The sequence below is a fragment of the Cetorhinus maximus genome, chromosome 4 (assembly GCF_964194155.1).
Source record: "Cetorhinus maximus chromosome 4, sCetMax3.hap1.1, whole genome shotgun sequence".
NCBI classification, from domain to species: Eukaryota; Metazoa; Chordata; class Chondrichthyes; order Lamniformes; family Cetorhinidae; genus Cetorhinus; species Cetorhinus maximus.
In genome coordinates, this window is record NC_135882.1 from 80,436,382 (window position 1) to 80,452,771 (window position 16,390).

The 16,390-nt window shown below is 43.5% G+C and overlaps 1 protein-coding gene across 2 annotated transcripts in view; it reads left to right on the forward strand.

Moving 5' to 3' along the window:
- ppp1r42 (protein phosphatase 1, regulatory subunit 42) overlaps positions 1-16,390 on the forward strand; it is a 199,178-nt gene that overhangs the window by 63,680 nt on the left and 119,108 nt on the right. For both annotated transcript variants that reach the window (XM_078540386.1, XM_078540388.1), the window contains exon 6: positions 12,089-12,206. In XM_078540386.1, coding sequence (XP_078396512.1) covers positions 12,089-12,206 — 118 coding nt within the window. The remainder of the gene's footprint in view (positions 1-12,088; positions 12,207-16,390) is intronic.

A 16,390-nucleotide genomic window follows, 5' to 3' on the forward strand; every position in this document is an offset into this window, starting at 1 on the left:
CATTTTAGTGTGTTCCCAATTCCAAATTTCTTAGATACTTTGTCTCCATCCCATTTTCTAAAAGGATTTTGCTGAGCAATAAGTAAATTGATTTTATTTCCTGGAAATTACATTTTTTTTCCATCCTAGTGTGAAAGAGATGTTGAGGAGGTACAAACAGAATAATGCAGGTGAAAGGGAAAGTGTAGTCATTTCAATTTGAGGTTATAATGCATGGTGTGATGAGTTCTGAGATTCAGTTCAGCAATTGGTAACCAGGAGTCAAGCTATCCAGTATTCTATTTACATTATAACTAGTCAGTGGCATTTCTTGCAGTATTCAGGTCAATCAGGGTTAGAGGCTGGATGAATTGGCAGATCTGGGACTTTTCTCTTCAGAGAAGATAACGTTGAGAGAAGATTTGATAAAGGTGTTCAAAATCATGAGGACCTGGACAGATAGATAGGGAGAGAGTGTTCCCATTGATGTAAGGGTCAAGAACAAGAGGACACCAATTTAAGGTAATTGGCTGAAGAACCAGTGGCAACATGAGGAAAAACATGTTCATGCAGTGTGTGATTAGGATTTGGAATGGACTGTCTGAGAGTGCAGTGTAGGCAGACTCAGTTGTGGCTTTCAGGGGAGAATTGGATAATTATCTGAAGAGAAAACATCTGCAGAACAAAGGGGAAAAGGCGGGATAGTGGGACTAGCTGAGCTTTTCTCACAGATAATGGGCGCACATATAATGAGCTGTATAGTGTCCTTCTATGCTATGATTCTAGGTGAATGGAGAAGAGGTATAGAGAAATAGAGTGGAGTTGTATAGAACCTTGGTGAGGCCACAGCTGGAGTACTGTGTGCAGTTCTGGTCGCCACATTATAGGAAGGATGTGATTGCACTGGAGGGGTGCAGAGGAGATTCACCAGGATGTTGCTTGGGATGAAACATTTAAGTTATGAAGAAAGGTTGGATAGACTTGGGTTGTTTTCGTTGGAGCAGCCAAGACTGAGGGGCGACTTGATCGAGGTATACAAGATTATGAGGGGGATGGATAGGGAGCACCCATTCCCCTTAGTTGAAGGGTTAGTCACGAGGGGGCATAAGTTCAAGATGAGAGGCAGGAGGTTTAGGGGGGATGTGAGGAAAAATATTTTTACCCAGAGGGTGGTGACGGTCTGGAATGCACTGCCTGGGAGGGTGGTGGAGGCGGGTTGCCTCTCATCCTTTAAAAAGTACCTGGATGAGCACTTGGCACGTCATTCAAGGCTATGGGCTAAGTGCTGGTAAATGGGATTAGGTAGGTAGGTCAGGTGTTTTTCATGTGTCAGTGCAGACTCGATGGGCCGAAAGGTCTGTTCTGCACTGTGATTCTGGGAAGTGGATGAAAAGTAGGATGTGGGAAATGGGGTGAGAGGGAGGGGTGGGGCAAGAGGAGGAAGCAGGGTAGCAGCAGGAGAGGGGGCGGTGGATGCAAATGTTGGGCAACTACCTAACTACTTGAGGTATTGGCAACTTGTTCAGTGGGGGTGGCCTGGCTATCACTTCATCTGAGGGCATGGGGACCATAAGGTAATGTTTACCTCTTTCGGTGGGGGGAGGGTGGTCAAATTTCACTTAATAAGTGAGAGGTATGCTGAGCTTCCTTTCTTTCCTCAGAAGAGGCAGGGGCAGTGTATTGTCTTGATTTTTACCTCAGTGAATGGAGGGGTCAGGATTTTGGCTTATAAGAACTGATTTTGTTCTTAGTTGGTGGGTGAGTATTTCTGATGGAGTACAGAACTTTTCTTCTCTGTGGCCCAATTTTTCTTCCTATTTTGAGGAGGGGAGAACCATTCGTTCTCCACATTCAATTTTCTCTGGGTTGATGTAAATACTGATGTTAGCAAAAGAGAGTTTCTTTTTGGATCAGTTTTGCAAGTGAAGTATTTTTAAATGTTTTAATGTTATATTTTGACTTTGAGATATCCTATCATAGTGCCACCAGTGGCTCGGGGGCGGATTGTAACAGGAAATACAGAAAGTGGGTGGAGAGAAAGAGGGCTCTGTGTTCATAGTGGTTGGAGGGGGGCTAAGATTTTGCTCATTGTGTTGTAAGTGGAGATGAGTATCAGGTAGTCAGGAGAGATTTTTTCTCAATGGGAAGAGGTTACTGGAGGCAGTTAATAGTTTCAACCTAAGGGAGTTGACATTCTTATTCCTGTAGGCATGATTGGTTCTGTTACATTTGTCTCCTTTGTAAGCAATGTCATATTATGTTATGCTGTGCTAACAGCATAACCTATATATACAAAACCATTAAGGACCTGTTAATGGAATCCCTGTTGTTACACTTACAAAAAAGGGTTGTTAGTCGGCAACAACGACTTCTGCTCAGATTCAGGCCCAATCGGTTTTAAATAACAGGCTTGACTAATAACAGTCTTGGTTTTATACAACGATCCTATAATATTCCATTAGTAAATGCAATTAATATAATCTGTTAGTCTTCATGAAGTTTCATTCTAGCTGATCAGACATAATCTTTTGTGGATGGAATTCCCACTGTCCCAGCTGTGCTCTGAAGTTAAGGGTAAAAAGGCCCCATTCTTTTACTATTCGGCTATCTTGGGCAGAACTTATGCATAATGGGATGTTCAGGTGCAAGCTGGTTGAGACCATGGCTGGAATCTTCCATTCTGGAGTCAAAATTCAGAAGTGGGAGTGGAAGTCAGTGTGATTTCTGCTGGGGATAGGGTGGGGGAATGTGGGTGCGGGACGGTTGGCTATGTGTAATCTTGTACTGTTCAGCTCATTACATATGCTTCCATAAGGAACACAGTGAATCTCACAATGGGCAGGGAGTTGCCATCCCTGCTGTTACCCCATGGGGTCAAAGGTCCTGGTGCCATCTTTAAAGGGCTATTCGCTCACTGCAAGCCAGGAGCTCCATATTCTCTAGATCACAGTTTGTATGTGGCAGAGGAGACAGTGTGTGGCCCCACAGTTTAGCAAGGCCTTCCTGCAGATTCTCCTCCAGGCCGTCCAGGAAAGGTGGGAGGTGCTGTTTCCCAGGGATGGAAGGAAGCGGACATCCCATCTGACCATGACAGCTTGGGTAGAAGAGGTTAGCGTCCCACAGGAGAACTGCCAAGCAGTGCAGAAAAAGGATGAATGATCTGCTGCGTTCCGCCAGGATAAGTGGCATCGTCTACTCACTGCAAAGTGACACTCATAAGGGCATCAGGCAGCCTAGGTGTATGAGTGCACAGAGATGTCAGACAGGAGTTACAGTCACAGGACTCAGCAGCAGAAAGGACATGTGCACTGATTGCAAGAGTGATAGAGTGTAGGATTAAAGAGGTCTGGCAGCAGTTGACTGCTATTTTGGTGAGACCTCACCTGGAGTATTATTCGTCCTGCTCATCTCTTTACCTGGGAAGGATTGACCTCCATAAAGGGGCTGCAACCAAGGTTTACCAGACTTATTCGAGGGACTGGGGGATTACCCCATGAGGTGAGATTACTGCAGCTCCTGACCTTGCTGGGATCTCAATGTTATGAGACCCATGAGCCAAGGAGCAAACCTACTGCCATGTAGGCTTCACCACAGAGAGGATAACGAGGATACCACAGAGAGGATAACGAGGATAACACAGCTGAGCATGGTTCTCATCCAGTTGCCTCATGATCATTAGTGTGTCCCTTTAGTCAGCCAATTGTGCTCAGCTTGAACTCCACCCTCCCGAAGAAACCCTCCTCTCACTTTAAGGATTCACATGTACAGAGCAACTGTGTTGTGAAGAAGAGCCTTGAAAAAATGGTACGTGTAACTTTCCAGACACGATCCACCAGCTTATACCCTTTCCTGTCTCCCACCAACTTCCCCCATCACCCTTGACCCACCCAACATAACCATTCATCTTCCCTCTGTCACCCTTGAATCTCCCCCTGTTAGCCTTGAACCTATAACTATCATCCTCCACATGCCTTCTCTCCCCTTCGAGCCTACACCCATTACTGTCCCACTGTCCCCATGCCCACCCTGACCTTAGCCCCTTCTGTTATCCGAGCCACTTGTTTCATCCGTTTCCATGACCTCTCTCCCACCCCCCGCAATGAAACCATTAGCTACCAACTATTACGCTGGACCTACCATCCCCCTTCTCATTGTGACTGCTCCCTCCTCTGCCACACTGCCAGTACTCTCAGTTCAATCCACAGGACACCACCATGGACAGCACCAACCTCGCCCTCTAGGGCCATCTCTCTACCAACATCCCTGCCCAAAAACCTCCTCCGTCACCCAACCACAAGACCCCAGACCCAACAAACAAGGCTTTTCCCTCCATGCCACGTCCCTGCACGCTCATATTGCCTCGCTGCCTCCCACCCTGCTCTGGACAGTCTGTCTTCCTTCCCCAGGCGCCCTCCCATCCTTTCCCACTGGTCCTCCCTCTCCTATTCTGCCTCTGCTCTTCCCTGCCCCAGCCCCACCCCTCAACCCTTTAGCCTGCCTCTCCTGTTCAACCTCTGGTCCACTCTTCCCCACTGGTCCTGCCTCCTGTGTCCAGCATCTACACTGCTTGGACCACTGATACCCAATCTCAATCAAGAGGCTGACACTTATGAGCGGTCCCCAAGAAGACCAAAACAGCGGCTACTCACTTCAAAACCATGGAAGAAGTCAACCTTGCCATTGCACGCTACTTATATGCAGTCATAAATGTGAACATTCTATTTCTGACCGGCAGGGAACTTAATTTGGAGGGAAGAACTTAATTCTGGCAAGCTGGTCTTTTAATGAGCATGCTAGACTTGCTAATCCATGCAAAAGAGCTCCCCAACACTGTTCATCGGGAAGCTTGACTCGCCTTTAAAGTCCCAAGAACATAATTGCGAAAATTCATCCTGTTGTCAGGAAACTGATTTTTGGCCTCACTTCAAATTAAGCTGCCCCTCCCCCCAAGCTTCCCAAGCAGGCAGGCGTGAAAGATTCTGGTCTACATATTTAAATGTTTACTCTACTTCTAATCTTCTGCGCTGCATCTCTGTTCTACAAGCTTTGTTTAACGCATAGCCCGAGTGGCTGTGCAGCCTTCCATAATTCTGACTGTCTTTTGGATGAAATGTTAAATCAATACCCAGCCTGCTCTCTCAGATGGACATAAAAGATCACATGGCACTAATTTGAAGAAGAGCAGAGAAGTTATGGCCAACATTTATCTCTCAATCAACATCAGTAAAAATAAATGATTATCTGACCATTATCACATTTATGAAAACTTACTGTCCACAAATTGTTGCCATGTTTCCTACATTACAACACTTATACTACACCTCAAAGGTACTTCATTGGCTGTGAAGCACTTTGGGATGTTCTGAGGTTGTGAAACGTGCTATATAAATGCAAGTCTGTCTTTCTTTTCCTTGTGTTATCTTTTACTGCAACGCTCTCTTAGCAAAGACCTTTTTTACCTTGATTATGGGCCATCTCTTGACCAAGGTGTTTATTATTTTCTGTCTCGAGTTTCAAAACTGCCTTTGTTCATACATTTCCTCTTTCCTCTACAATTACTGTGGCTAAAACGCTGAAGCAAAACAGATACTTATACCAATGTAAACCATTTTAAAACATTCTAACAGTGCTATTCAGCATTTTCATATGGTATTGCATTCAGTGAGATAAGACCAAGAACACGTACAGGAAATGACAGGAAGTGAGAAGCTGGAGGGAATGAGGAAGTGAAGAGGGAATGAAGGAGGAGGCTTGTGTAGTATAGGGTCTGGTATATACAGGGTTAATGTAGAACTGAGCACAGTACTGCCCAAAAGTGATGTAAGAAGGCACATGACCCAGACCTCGGGTCAGTGTGGTGTTCAGAAAAATGTTAAGTTTTCGACATGGAGATAGCACATACAGAAGACTACAAAGACTTCCTTAATGGATATGTTCTGTAACTAACACCATTACAACATGGTGGCAGCTGGGGAGCAAGAAATCCTCAACCTCACAAGAATGCTGAAAAACTAAGAAAAAGAAAACCTTCAGTTGATTCTGAGCTGAAAGAAGCTCCCAACTGAAGCTACAGAAGCTGAGAAAATTCGACAGAAGAACCTGGAAGCTAAAGGCAGAAGCTTTACTGTAACAGAAGACTCCAATGAATGTCCCTTGAAAGTCCAGCTTCAGCAGGCAGAGTCTATAGCCTGCAAGGGTGAGCTAAATCTCTTTGGGCAACATTTTCCCCCGTCAAGAGGGGAAGTGCGGGAGTGGGGGCGAGTGGGTGGGCTTTGCCGCCATTTTACGTGGGTGGACCAATTAAGGCCCGCCCAGCGTGACGTGCACCGGAAGTGCTATGCGCTCCCTGTGCGGGTGGGGGGTGGGGGCGGATTCCCTCAGCTGGGAGTGCGCATGCGTGCGAAAGAGTGCACAGATCTCCCTGAGGCAAAGTGCTGCCTCAGGGAGATCGGCTCCGATTTAAAACTTTGAATAAAGATTAGAAAAAAATTTCCCTGCCATGTCCCCTCATGTAACACTGTCACATGAGTTGGAACATGTCCATAACTTTTATTGTAAGATATTCTGCATTTTTTAAATTACTCATGAAACATCATCCCGCCTGTGGATGAGGTTTTATGTTTTTTCACAAGCCCGCCTGGGCTCCCGGCCTGCCCACCAATCTTAAGGTTGGATGGGCAGGTCCATTAATGAGTTCAATTGGTTTTTTAATGGCCTTAATAGGCCGTTTACAGGTCAGCGGGCGCGCATCCGAGTCGGATGCATGCCCACCGAACTGGCAATCTAAATGATGTGGGGGGACGTCGGGACACACGCCCGACTTCACCCAGCGTCATTTTATGCGTCGGCGAGCGGGCCCCACCCCTGCTCGTCAACCGGAAGATGGTAACCTTTAACTTCCAGGCTGTAGCCAGTCCTGAGAAGCCCCTTTTACTCAGTCAGAAGCGTGTTTGAATGAAACCCGTCGCTAATTCGATCCTGATTCCTAGCTTCAACACATGGCCGCAAAGTTGAAAAGAAAAGAAGATTAATAATTAATTTAGTCAACGCTTGGGAACCTCATGACCATCCGAATCTTTAAACAACAAGCAAGCGATTAATTTAAATGCTTTGCTACTCACAATGCTACATCGCTAAATAAACCAAGTCTGCAGGTAGCTGACCCATGCAGCATTGCTAAACATTCTTCTTCCAGAAGTGCACCGCCGCCAATTTGAGAAGCCTGCCAAAACCAGCAAACATGAGAACTCCATTGTTCTGCAGTGAACGGCGATGCCATATTAGAAGCCTGTAAGCTCTAAAAGCTGTACCCACACTTTGAAAATCTTCAACATGAATCATAATTCTATACTTCTAACTCCACTGGGACTCACCTAAGGCCAAGATCAGTCACAAAATTGGAGTCTTTGGAGGAAAAGATTTTTAAGATACAGCATTGCTTCAGATTTAAATAAAAATATCAGAAGAGGAACAAGTGAACACACTTCTTTACTCAACAGGACCAATTGCATACATCATTGCACGACAGAATATTAATATGCCCAGCAGAGCGACCTTGCCAGTGCTGCGGTGCGAAGTGCCTTCACAGGAGAGATCAGTGTCCTGCAAGTACAGCCCAATGCTTCCACTGCAACAGACAGGGACTCTTTGGCAAAGTGTGCAAGTCAAAACCCCTGCACTGCACAGACAGCCCAAAGGTAATCCATGAGGTTGAGAATGAAATCCAGAAGACACACAGCCATGCTTCTTGGGTGAGGTCAAAGATTGCAGTTCTTCATTTTAGAATGCTGGCATCCTGGTCAATGGTCATCTAAAAATTTTTAAATTAGGTTCAGGTTCCAGCGTGACAGTCCTGTCAGACGAGGAACCATGGCTCAAAGACCTCTGGCTTTGGACACCGGACACTCCACTTTACAGGGCGGGAGGTCCGACTCCTGGTCATCGGCATGATCCTGGAACCACTGAGGAATGGCGGCACACAGATCTTTGAGCTGATTAATATCATCCGTAACCAGCCTTTCTCTCTCCTCAGCGGGGATGCCTTCATCGCCCTGGATCTCCTCCAGACACTGGAGGATGTCAAGACTACCACTGTCATTAGCCAGCCAAAGAGCGTGGTCCTGGGTATTCGAACACTAAAGAGTATTCAGACTCAGATTTGATCTCTCTTCTCTCTTTGCAAAGCAGGCTTGACCATTATCATTCCAGACCCCGAAAATCCCCAATGGTCAGACCAACCTACTACCTACAAAATGACCATGATGCCTCCAGCAGTAGTGGTACCAGAGAATGATCCACAGTCTGAGAAGCCTGTACTTCCAACAGCAATGATGGCACAGCTGGTCAACGCAGCAACCACTATGCACACAGTGCAACTTCCAGCCAGTATGCCACAACCTAAGAGGTGTTGGAACCTGGTACCAGTCTCTCACCATTGACAACAAACTATAGAGGTGAGTGTACCACTAAACTTTCTTCTCACCATAGGACCATTCTTCCTCAGCCTCAGAGGCCTTGGAGACAGCCCTCATGGAAATAGAAGAAGAAAAAGACACCAAGAAGATGAATACCGTATCCTTCTATCCTGCAGAACAGGGTTGAGAGTAACAGCAACCATGAATCAATGCAACAGCCAAACTGACCGGGTGTGGATCAACATTAAACAAAGGAAGAAAAAAAGGAAAGCGTACCAAAATGCCAGTCCAATCTCCAAGCCAACAACAAGAACCAGAAACGACAGAGACTGCCACTCTTGATAAGTAAGGGGTAAAAGGTTAGGAGGGGTAGGCGGGAATGTGGAGTTGAAGTTACCATCAGATCAGTCATGATCTTATTGAATGGCAGAGCAGGCTTAAGGGGCTGAGTGGCCTGCTTCTGCTCCTAATTCATATGTTCATATGTTCTGACTAAATGGCGAACAAGATGTGGAAGGGTTATAAAGCCTCCAGACTGCCTGAACCTCTAACTTCAAGGACTTGAAGGGGGAGATGGGATAGTGAGAATGTTGTTAATGCTAATATTGTAATAGCAATAATGTTGGAGTAGCATTAAGGTTATTTATAACAATAAAGTAAATGCATAAGACTAATAACAATGTAAGACATGAAGCAAACTAGTTTAACTCCATTTCAATAGGATAAAGACTTGGGGGAGGTGTGGTATAAGGGGCTGGTATATACAGGGTTAATGTGGGATTGAGTGCAGTACTACCCACACAGTGATGTAAGAAGGCATATGACCCAGACCTAGGGTCAGTGTGGTGTTGAGCAGAGACATGTTAAGATCTAGACATGGGGATATCTCCTTGCCTGTGCCCTTTACTGTATATAGTTACAAGCAGTTAATAAAGACTTGCTGTTAACATGCAGAAGACTATGAAGACTTCATTAACAGACATGTTCTATAACCAGCACCATTACAACAGCTGGGAAGGGAGGAGTGAGGAAGGGATTTGAGAAGAGTGGAGGAGAGGGTTGTGATGACTAGGTGGACAGGATGGGTATGTTTTCAATGGACAGAGGAGAAGAAACTTAGTGTTCCTTAAAGGTGGTGATCAGCAAATCATGTGGGAGAGAAGCCTACAATATAGTAATTATTTATGGACCTGAATGGAGTGGGCTTGATGGGCTGAATTGCCTTTTCTTGTTCAGGATATAAGTCAAGCATATTTAAAATTTATGATTGAAAAGAACAATTCTTTGTAAATTGCAGAAACTGATTTAGGAAAAGGTTATAGCTAAGCAGTGTCACATTCTCAAAAACATATATGAAATATGAAATGCCTTCAACCCTGATATTTACATGACCTTTGAATTTATCCACATCTTTTACAATAAACTGCCACAGTTATAAAGGGGATATATTGCAAAGTGCATTTTGAGTTACCATTTTATTAACTGTACAACAATAATCCATTTTTATTGCTGAAGCATTCAGTATACAGAACATAGGATTATTTCTTTTGAATAATTAGTTTTGTAGTGCTACTATTTACCTTTAAATGGGAAGGTGTTTCTCCAATTTTCTTAATGCATATTATGATGAGAACTAAATTACAATGGTAGATAACAAGCAAACACATAAACTGAAAGGTTGCTCTGAAAACTTTTAAATAAAATTGTAAAAAACAGTATTGTTATTCAATATTTTTCCAAGATATTAAATTTATACAACTTTGGCACAAAATTGATTTGGCCGTAGATTGTATCAGAAAGATAAATTTATCCCCCTCACAATTTAGTCAGGGACAAGTAAAAATTATAGATTTTCTTAAATAGATTATGACAGACAGTCAGCTGGTTGACAAATTGGTGTCTGCAGATGCAGTTAGCAGAGTTGAGCAAGACAGGCAAGATAAAGATCGGAGCACAGTGGTCAAATACAGGTTCATAACTAGCCATCATTAGCTGAAGAAAAGTCTGCTGCAGTATTTGCTGAGCCAGTTGATGCTCATGCCTTGAATATAATTTGCTCTTGAGTATTTTGTGGCAGACCTCTGAGTGACGAGCGTGACATGATCATTTATCAAAGCAAAGGAAACCCCCCCAAAGAGAGTCCCTTTAGAACTGATTATTGAATAGTTGGAAAGTGGAGCCAGTTTATTAGAGACAGAAAGACAATGTACAATAAAACCTAGCCCAAAGGGTAATCATATTTCCACTAGGACTAATGGTCTGTTAGATAAACACTCTCTTTGAGACACTTGTCTTGCTTGAAACTGCGTTAACTGTCAGTTAAATCAACCAAACTTCTTTAGCAGGTTTTGCTCAAAGATGAATGAGTATAGTTGCCTATTTAATGCACGTTTTAAACTTTGTGTCTAGCTTTAAAAAAATGAAGTGAAAGAACATTTAGGGTTATTATTTGTGTTATTTACAACAATGAAATAAGTCATGCTTAAAGTTTGTACTTGCATTCCTTACAACACAGAATTTGCCTTTTGAGGAACGTTTATTGCACTGCACTGACATTTTTCTTAGGTTAACATATAGTGAGTAATAAGTGTATGTACCCGATTATTTACCGGTATAACATATGCATTGTACGAATAATATTATGGAATAATAATATTATTAGATTATATTATTATATTCTAATTTGTTTTGTAGCTGTCAATGTAATATTTGATGTAAAAAATTGAACTTTTTTATGGTTCCTAATTTTGGTGAAGAATTATGCAGATTAACAAGGATCTTATTGAAACTGAGCAAAAATGAACATAGAAATTTCAGACATAAAAACAAAAATAGCTGGAAAAACTGAGCAGGTCTGACAGCATCTGCGGAGAGGAACACAGTTAACGTTTCGAGTCCGTATGACTTCATCAGAACTAAAGAAATATAGAAATGTGGTGAAATATAAGCTGGTTGAGGTGGGTGGGACAGGTAGAGCTGGATAGAGGGCCAGTGATAGGTGGAAGCAAAGAAGAGATTGCCAAAGATGTCATAAACAAAAAGACCAAGGGGTGTTGACGGTGGTGATATTATCTAAGGAATGTGCTAATGGTGACATTAAGGGTAGAAAGCAGGACAAGCAAGTGACAGATGGCCCTAGTGGGGGTGGGGTGGGGGGAAGGGATTGAAATAGGCTAAAAGGTGGAGATAAAACGATAGATTGAAATAAATTTAAAAATAGGTGGGAAAAGAAAAATATAATTAAAAAATTATAAATTATTGGAAAAAAGGGGATCGGAAAGGGGGTAGGGATGGAGGAGAGAGTTCATGATCTGAAGTTGTTGAACTCAATGTTAAGTCCGGAAGGCTGTAGAGTGCCTAGTCGGAAGATGAGGTGCTGTTCTTCCAGTTTGCGTTGAGCTTCACTGGAACTTTGCAGCAGGCCAAGGACGGACATGTAGGCTTGAGAGCAGGGTGGTGTGTTGAAATGGCAAGCGACAGGGAGGTCTGGGCCATGCTTGCGGACAGACCGAAGGTGTTATGAAGAGTCATACGGACTCGAAATGTTAACTGTGTTCCTCTCCGCAGATGCTGTCAGACCTGCTGAATTTTTCCAGGTATTTTTGTTTCTGTTCTAGATTTCCAGCATCCGCAGTATTTTGCTTTTTTTTATAGAAATTTCAGATATTGAAATCTTCCTTTATTCACAAATCCAGGAACTGGAATATGTATTGAGCCAGTGGCAAAAAATCTGGAATCTGGACCTGAGTGGCAATCCTATCTGCCAGAAAGCTAAATACAGGGACAAAGTAATAGTTATGTCTACAAGCCTAGGTAAGAAATATTGTATTGTTTTCAATACTCAGTTAGGCAGAATAGAAATAACATTCATTTTTATTAAGTGGGGAGATGATGGTGTGTCTTTCGACTCAGTCTTTTCCAACCACAAAACAATATAGCAATATACAACCTCCATAGTAATAGTAATAATAGATATATATTACTATGGAGGCAGTATATTGCTATTCATGATGTGGAATCCAAGTGCCAGATATGCTATACTTAGGATATGCTACTTAAATGTTAAAAATCTGAATGGCGGAAACTAGATGTACATCTATATGATATAAGACCATAAGACATAGGAGCAGAAATTAGGCCATTCAGCCCATCGAGACTGCTCTGCCATTCAATCATGGCTGATAAGTTTCTCAACATCATTCTCCCGCCTTCTCCCTGTAACCTTTGATCCCCTTACCAATCAAGAACCTATCTATCTCCGTCTTAAACACACTCAATGACCTGGCCTCCACAGCCTTCTGTGGCAATGAATTCCATAGATTCACCACTCTCTGGCTAAAGAAGTTTCTCCTCATCTCTGTTCTAAAAGGTCTTCCCTTTACTCTGAGGCTGTGCCCTCGAGTCCTAGTCTCTCCTACTAACGGAAACTTCTTCCCCACGTCCACTCTATCCAGGCCTTTCAGTATTCTGTAAGTTTCAATCAGATCCCCCCCTCATCCTTCTAAACTCCATCGAGTATAGACCCAGAGTCCTCAAACGTTCCTCATACGTTAAGCCTTTCATTCCTGGGATCATTCTCGTGAACCTCCTCTGGACCCTCTCCAGGGCCAGAACATCCTTCCTGAGATACGGGGCCCAAAATTGCTCACAATATTCTAAATGTGGTCTGACCAGAGCCTTATAAAGCCTCAGCAGCACATCCCTGCTTTTATATTCTATCCCTCTCAAAATAAATGCCAACATTGCATTTGCCTTCCTAACTACCAACTCAACCTGCAAGTTAACCTTAAGAGAATCCTGGACTAGGACTCCCAAGTCCCTTTGCACTCCAGATTTCTGAATTCTCTCCCCATTTAGAAAATAGTCTATGCCTCTATTCTTCCTACCAAAGTGCATGACCTCACACTTCCGCACGCTGTATTCCATCTGCCACTTCTTTGCCCATTCTCCTAACCTGTCCAAATCCTTCTGCAGCCTCCCCATCTCCTCAATACCACCTGTCCCTCCACCTATCTTTGTATAATCTGCAAACTTAGCCAGATGCCCTCAGTTCCTTCATCTAGATCATTAATGTATAAAGTGAAAAGTTGTGGTCCCAACACTGACCCCTGCGGAACTCCACTAGTCACCGGCCGCCATCCTGAGAAGGACCCCCTTATCCCCACTCTCTGCCTCCTGCCAGACAGCCAATCTTCTATCCATGCTAGTACCTTGCCTCTAACACCATGGGCTCTTATCTTACTGAGCAGCCTCTTGTGCAGCACCTTGTCAAAGGCCTTCTGGAAGTCCAAGTAGATAATATCCATTGGCTTTCCTTTGTCTAACCTACTCGTTACCTCCTCAAAGATTTATAACAGATTTGTCAGGCATGACCTCCCCTTGATGAAACCATGCTGACTTTGCCCTATTTTACCATGCACTTCCAAGTATTCTGAAATCTGATCCTCAATAATGGACTCTAAAATCTTACCAACGACCGAGGTCAGGCTAATCAGCCTGTAATTTCCCGTCTTTTGCATTACTCCCTTCTTAAACATGGGGGTTACATTAGCGATTTTCCAGTCCTCTGGGACCCTCCCTGACTCGGGTGATTCCTGAAAGATCACCACTAACGCCTCCACTATCTCTTCAGCTATCTCCTTCAGAACTCTGGGGTGTAATCCATCTGGTCCAGGTGATTTATCCACCTTCAGACCTTTCAGTTTTCCTAGCACTTGGTAATGGCCACCATACTCACCTCTGTCCCCCGACTCTCTTGAACTTTGGGGATGTTACTCGTGTCTTCCACCGTGAAGACTGACACAAAGTACCTATTCAATTCCTCCGCCATTTCTTTGTTCCCCACTACTACTTCTGCAGCGTCATTTTCCAGCGGTCCAATGTCCACTTTTTCCTCTCTCTTACCCTTTATATATCTAACAAAACTCTTGCAATCTTCTTTTATATTACTGGCTAGTTTACCCTCATATTTAATCTTCTCCCTCCTTATTTCTTTTTTAGTTGTCCTCTGTTGGTCTTTGTAGGCTTCCCAATCCCCTGGTTTCCCACTGCTCTTCGCCGCATTGTATGCTTTCTCTTTAGCTTCTATGCTGTCCCTGACTTCCCTTGTCAGCCATGGTTGCCTCGTCCTCCCTTTAGTATGCTTCTTCTTCCTAGGGATGAATTTTTGCTGCGTCTCCCAAATTACTCCCAGAAACTCCTGCCATTGCTGTTCCACTGTCTTTCCTGTTAGGCTCATCTCCCAGTCAATTCTGGCCAGCTCCTCCCTCATGCCTCTGTAGTTGCCTTTATTCAACTGTAATACCGTTACATCTGATTCCAGCTTTTTCCTCTCAAATTGCAGGGTAAATTCTATTATATTATGGTCACTTCCTCCTAAGGGTTCCTTCACCTTAAGCTCCCTTATCAAATCTGCCTCATTGCACATCACTAAATCTATAATTGCCTGTTCCCTAGTGGGCTCCACCACAAGCTGCTCCAAAAAGCCATCTCGTAGACATTCCACAAATTCCTTTTCTTGGGATCCACTACCAACCTGATTTTCCCAGTTAACCTGCATATTGAATCCCCCATGATCACTGTAACCTTGCCTTTCTTAAACGCCTTTTCTATCTCCTGGTGTATCTTGTGCCCCACACCCTGACTACTGTTCGGAGGCCTGTACATAACTCCCATTATGGTTTTTTTACCTTTGCGGTTCCTCAACTTTACCCACACAGATACTACATCATCTGACCCTACGTCATTTCTTGCTATCGATTTAATTTCATTTCTTACTAACAAAGCAACCCCACCCCCTCTGCCAACCTGCCTATTTTTTCGATAGGATGTATATCCTTGGATATTTAGCTCCCAGTCCTGATCCCCTTGCAGCCATGTCTCCGTGATGTCCACCACATCATACCTGCCAATTTCAATCTGCGCCACAAGCTCATTTACCTTATTTCGTATACTGCGTGCATTCAGATACAACACCTTCGGTCCTGTATTTCCCGTCCCCCTTTCTCATTGTCGTCCCTTTATCTGATGTGCTTGAAGTTAGATTCCTAGCTCTTTCCAAACACTCTGTCCTATTTTGTGTTCTGATATGTCATGATTCCATGCTATGTAAAGCTTGACATATCCTGAGTTACAAAATGTCTACATCTTTCCTAAAGATTTACCAGAAAAAAATACTGCATGTTTTAAAAGCAATTAAATCCGACAAGTAATTTACATTAAATGTTTTAACTAAGCGACATTCAGGACATAATAGTCCATATTAGATGCTATATGTGGAATTATCGGTCAGTCTTTATAGTTTGAAACTCTAGAATAGCACATTATTTATAGTAAGAATTTGAAGCTGATACAGTTGAAAAATTTCTGATGCACACTAAATTAATTTAAAACATTGCCATTTTTATATTTATGTAATAGCTGATTTTTTTGTGTCATTATTTACTGAGTCAACAACAATTTTCAGTTCTGTAGCGCCTTTAACGTGAATAAACACTCCAAATTACTTCACAAAGGTAAACAAATTAATGCTGATTCAAAGATGGAGATTTCAATACATCAAAGCTTGGTTAAGGAAGTGGGTTTTCAGGAGGATTGTAAATTAGGAGAGGGAATTGGGAAGGAATGTATGGGACATAGGAAGCTATGGTTGCTATTAGTGAGATGAAGGAAGAAGGAGTTTATAAACCACCCAAGCCAAAGGTACAGAAGAGGAAATTACAGGACTCTGACAACAAGTAGGAACTGGTGAGTTAGGACTAACTGTGATCAAACTATATAGTGTTTTGGTCAGACCACATCTTGAACAATGGGCAGGAATTTTAGGTCGGTGTGTGGGCGCAATCGGCGGGCCTGGGAGCGGCCGGGGAGCAGAACACTGCACGCGATCGGCCCTGACTGCGATTTCACGTTGGCTGGCCAATTAACGGCCACCCAGCATGAAGCGCATGCTGAAATGCTCAGCGCCTCTGGGATGGGGGCGAGAGGAGGGCAGACAC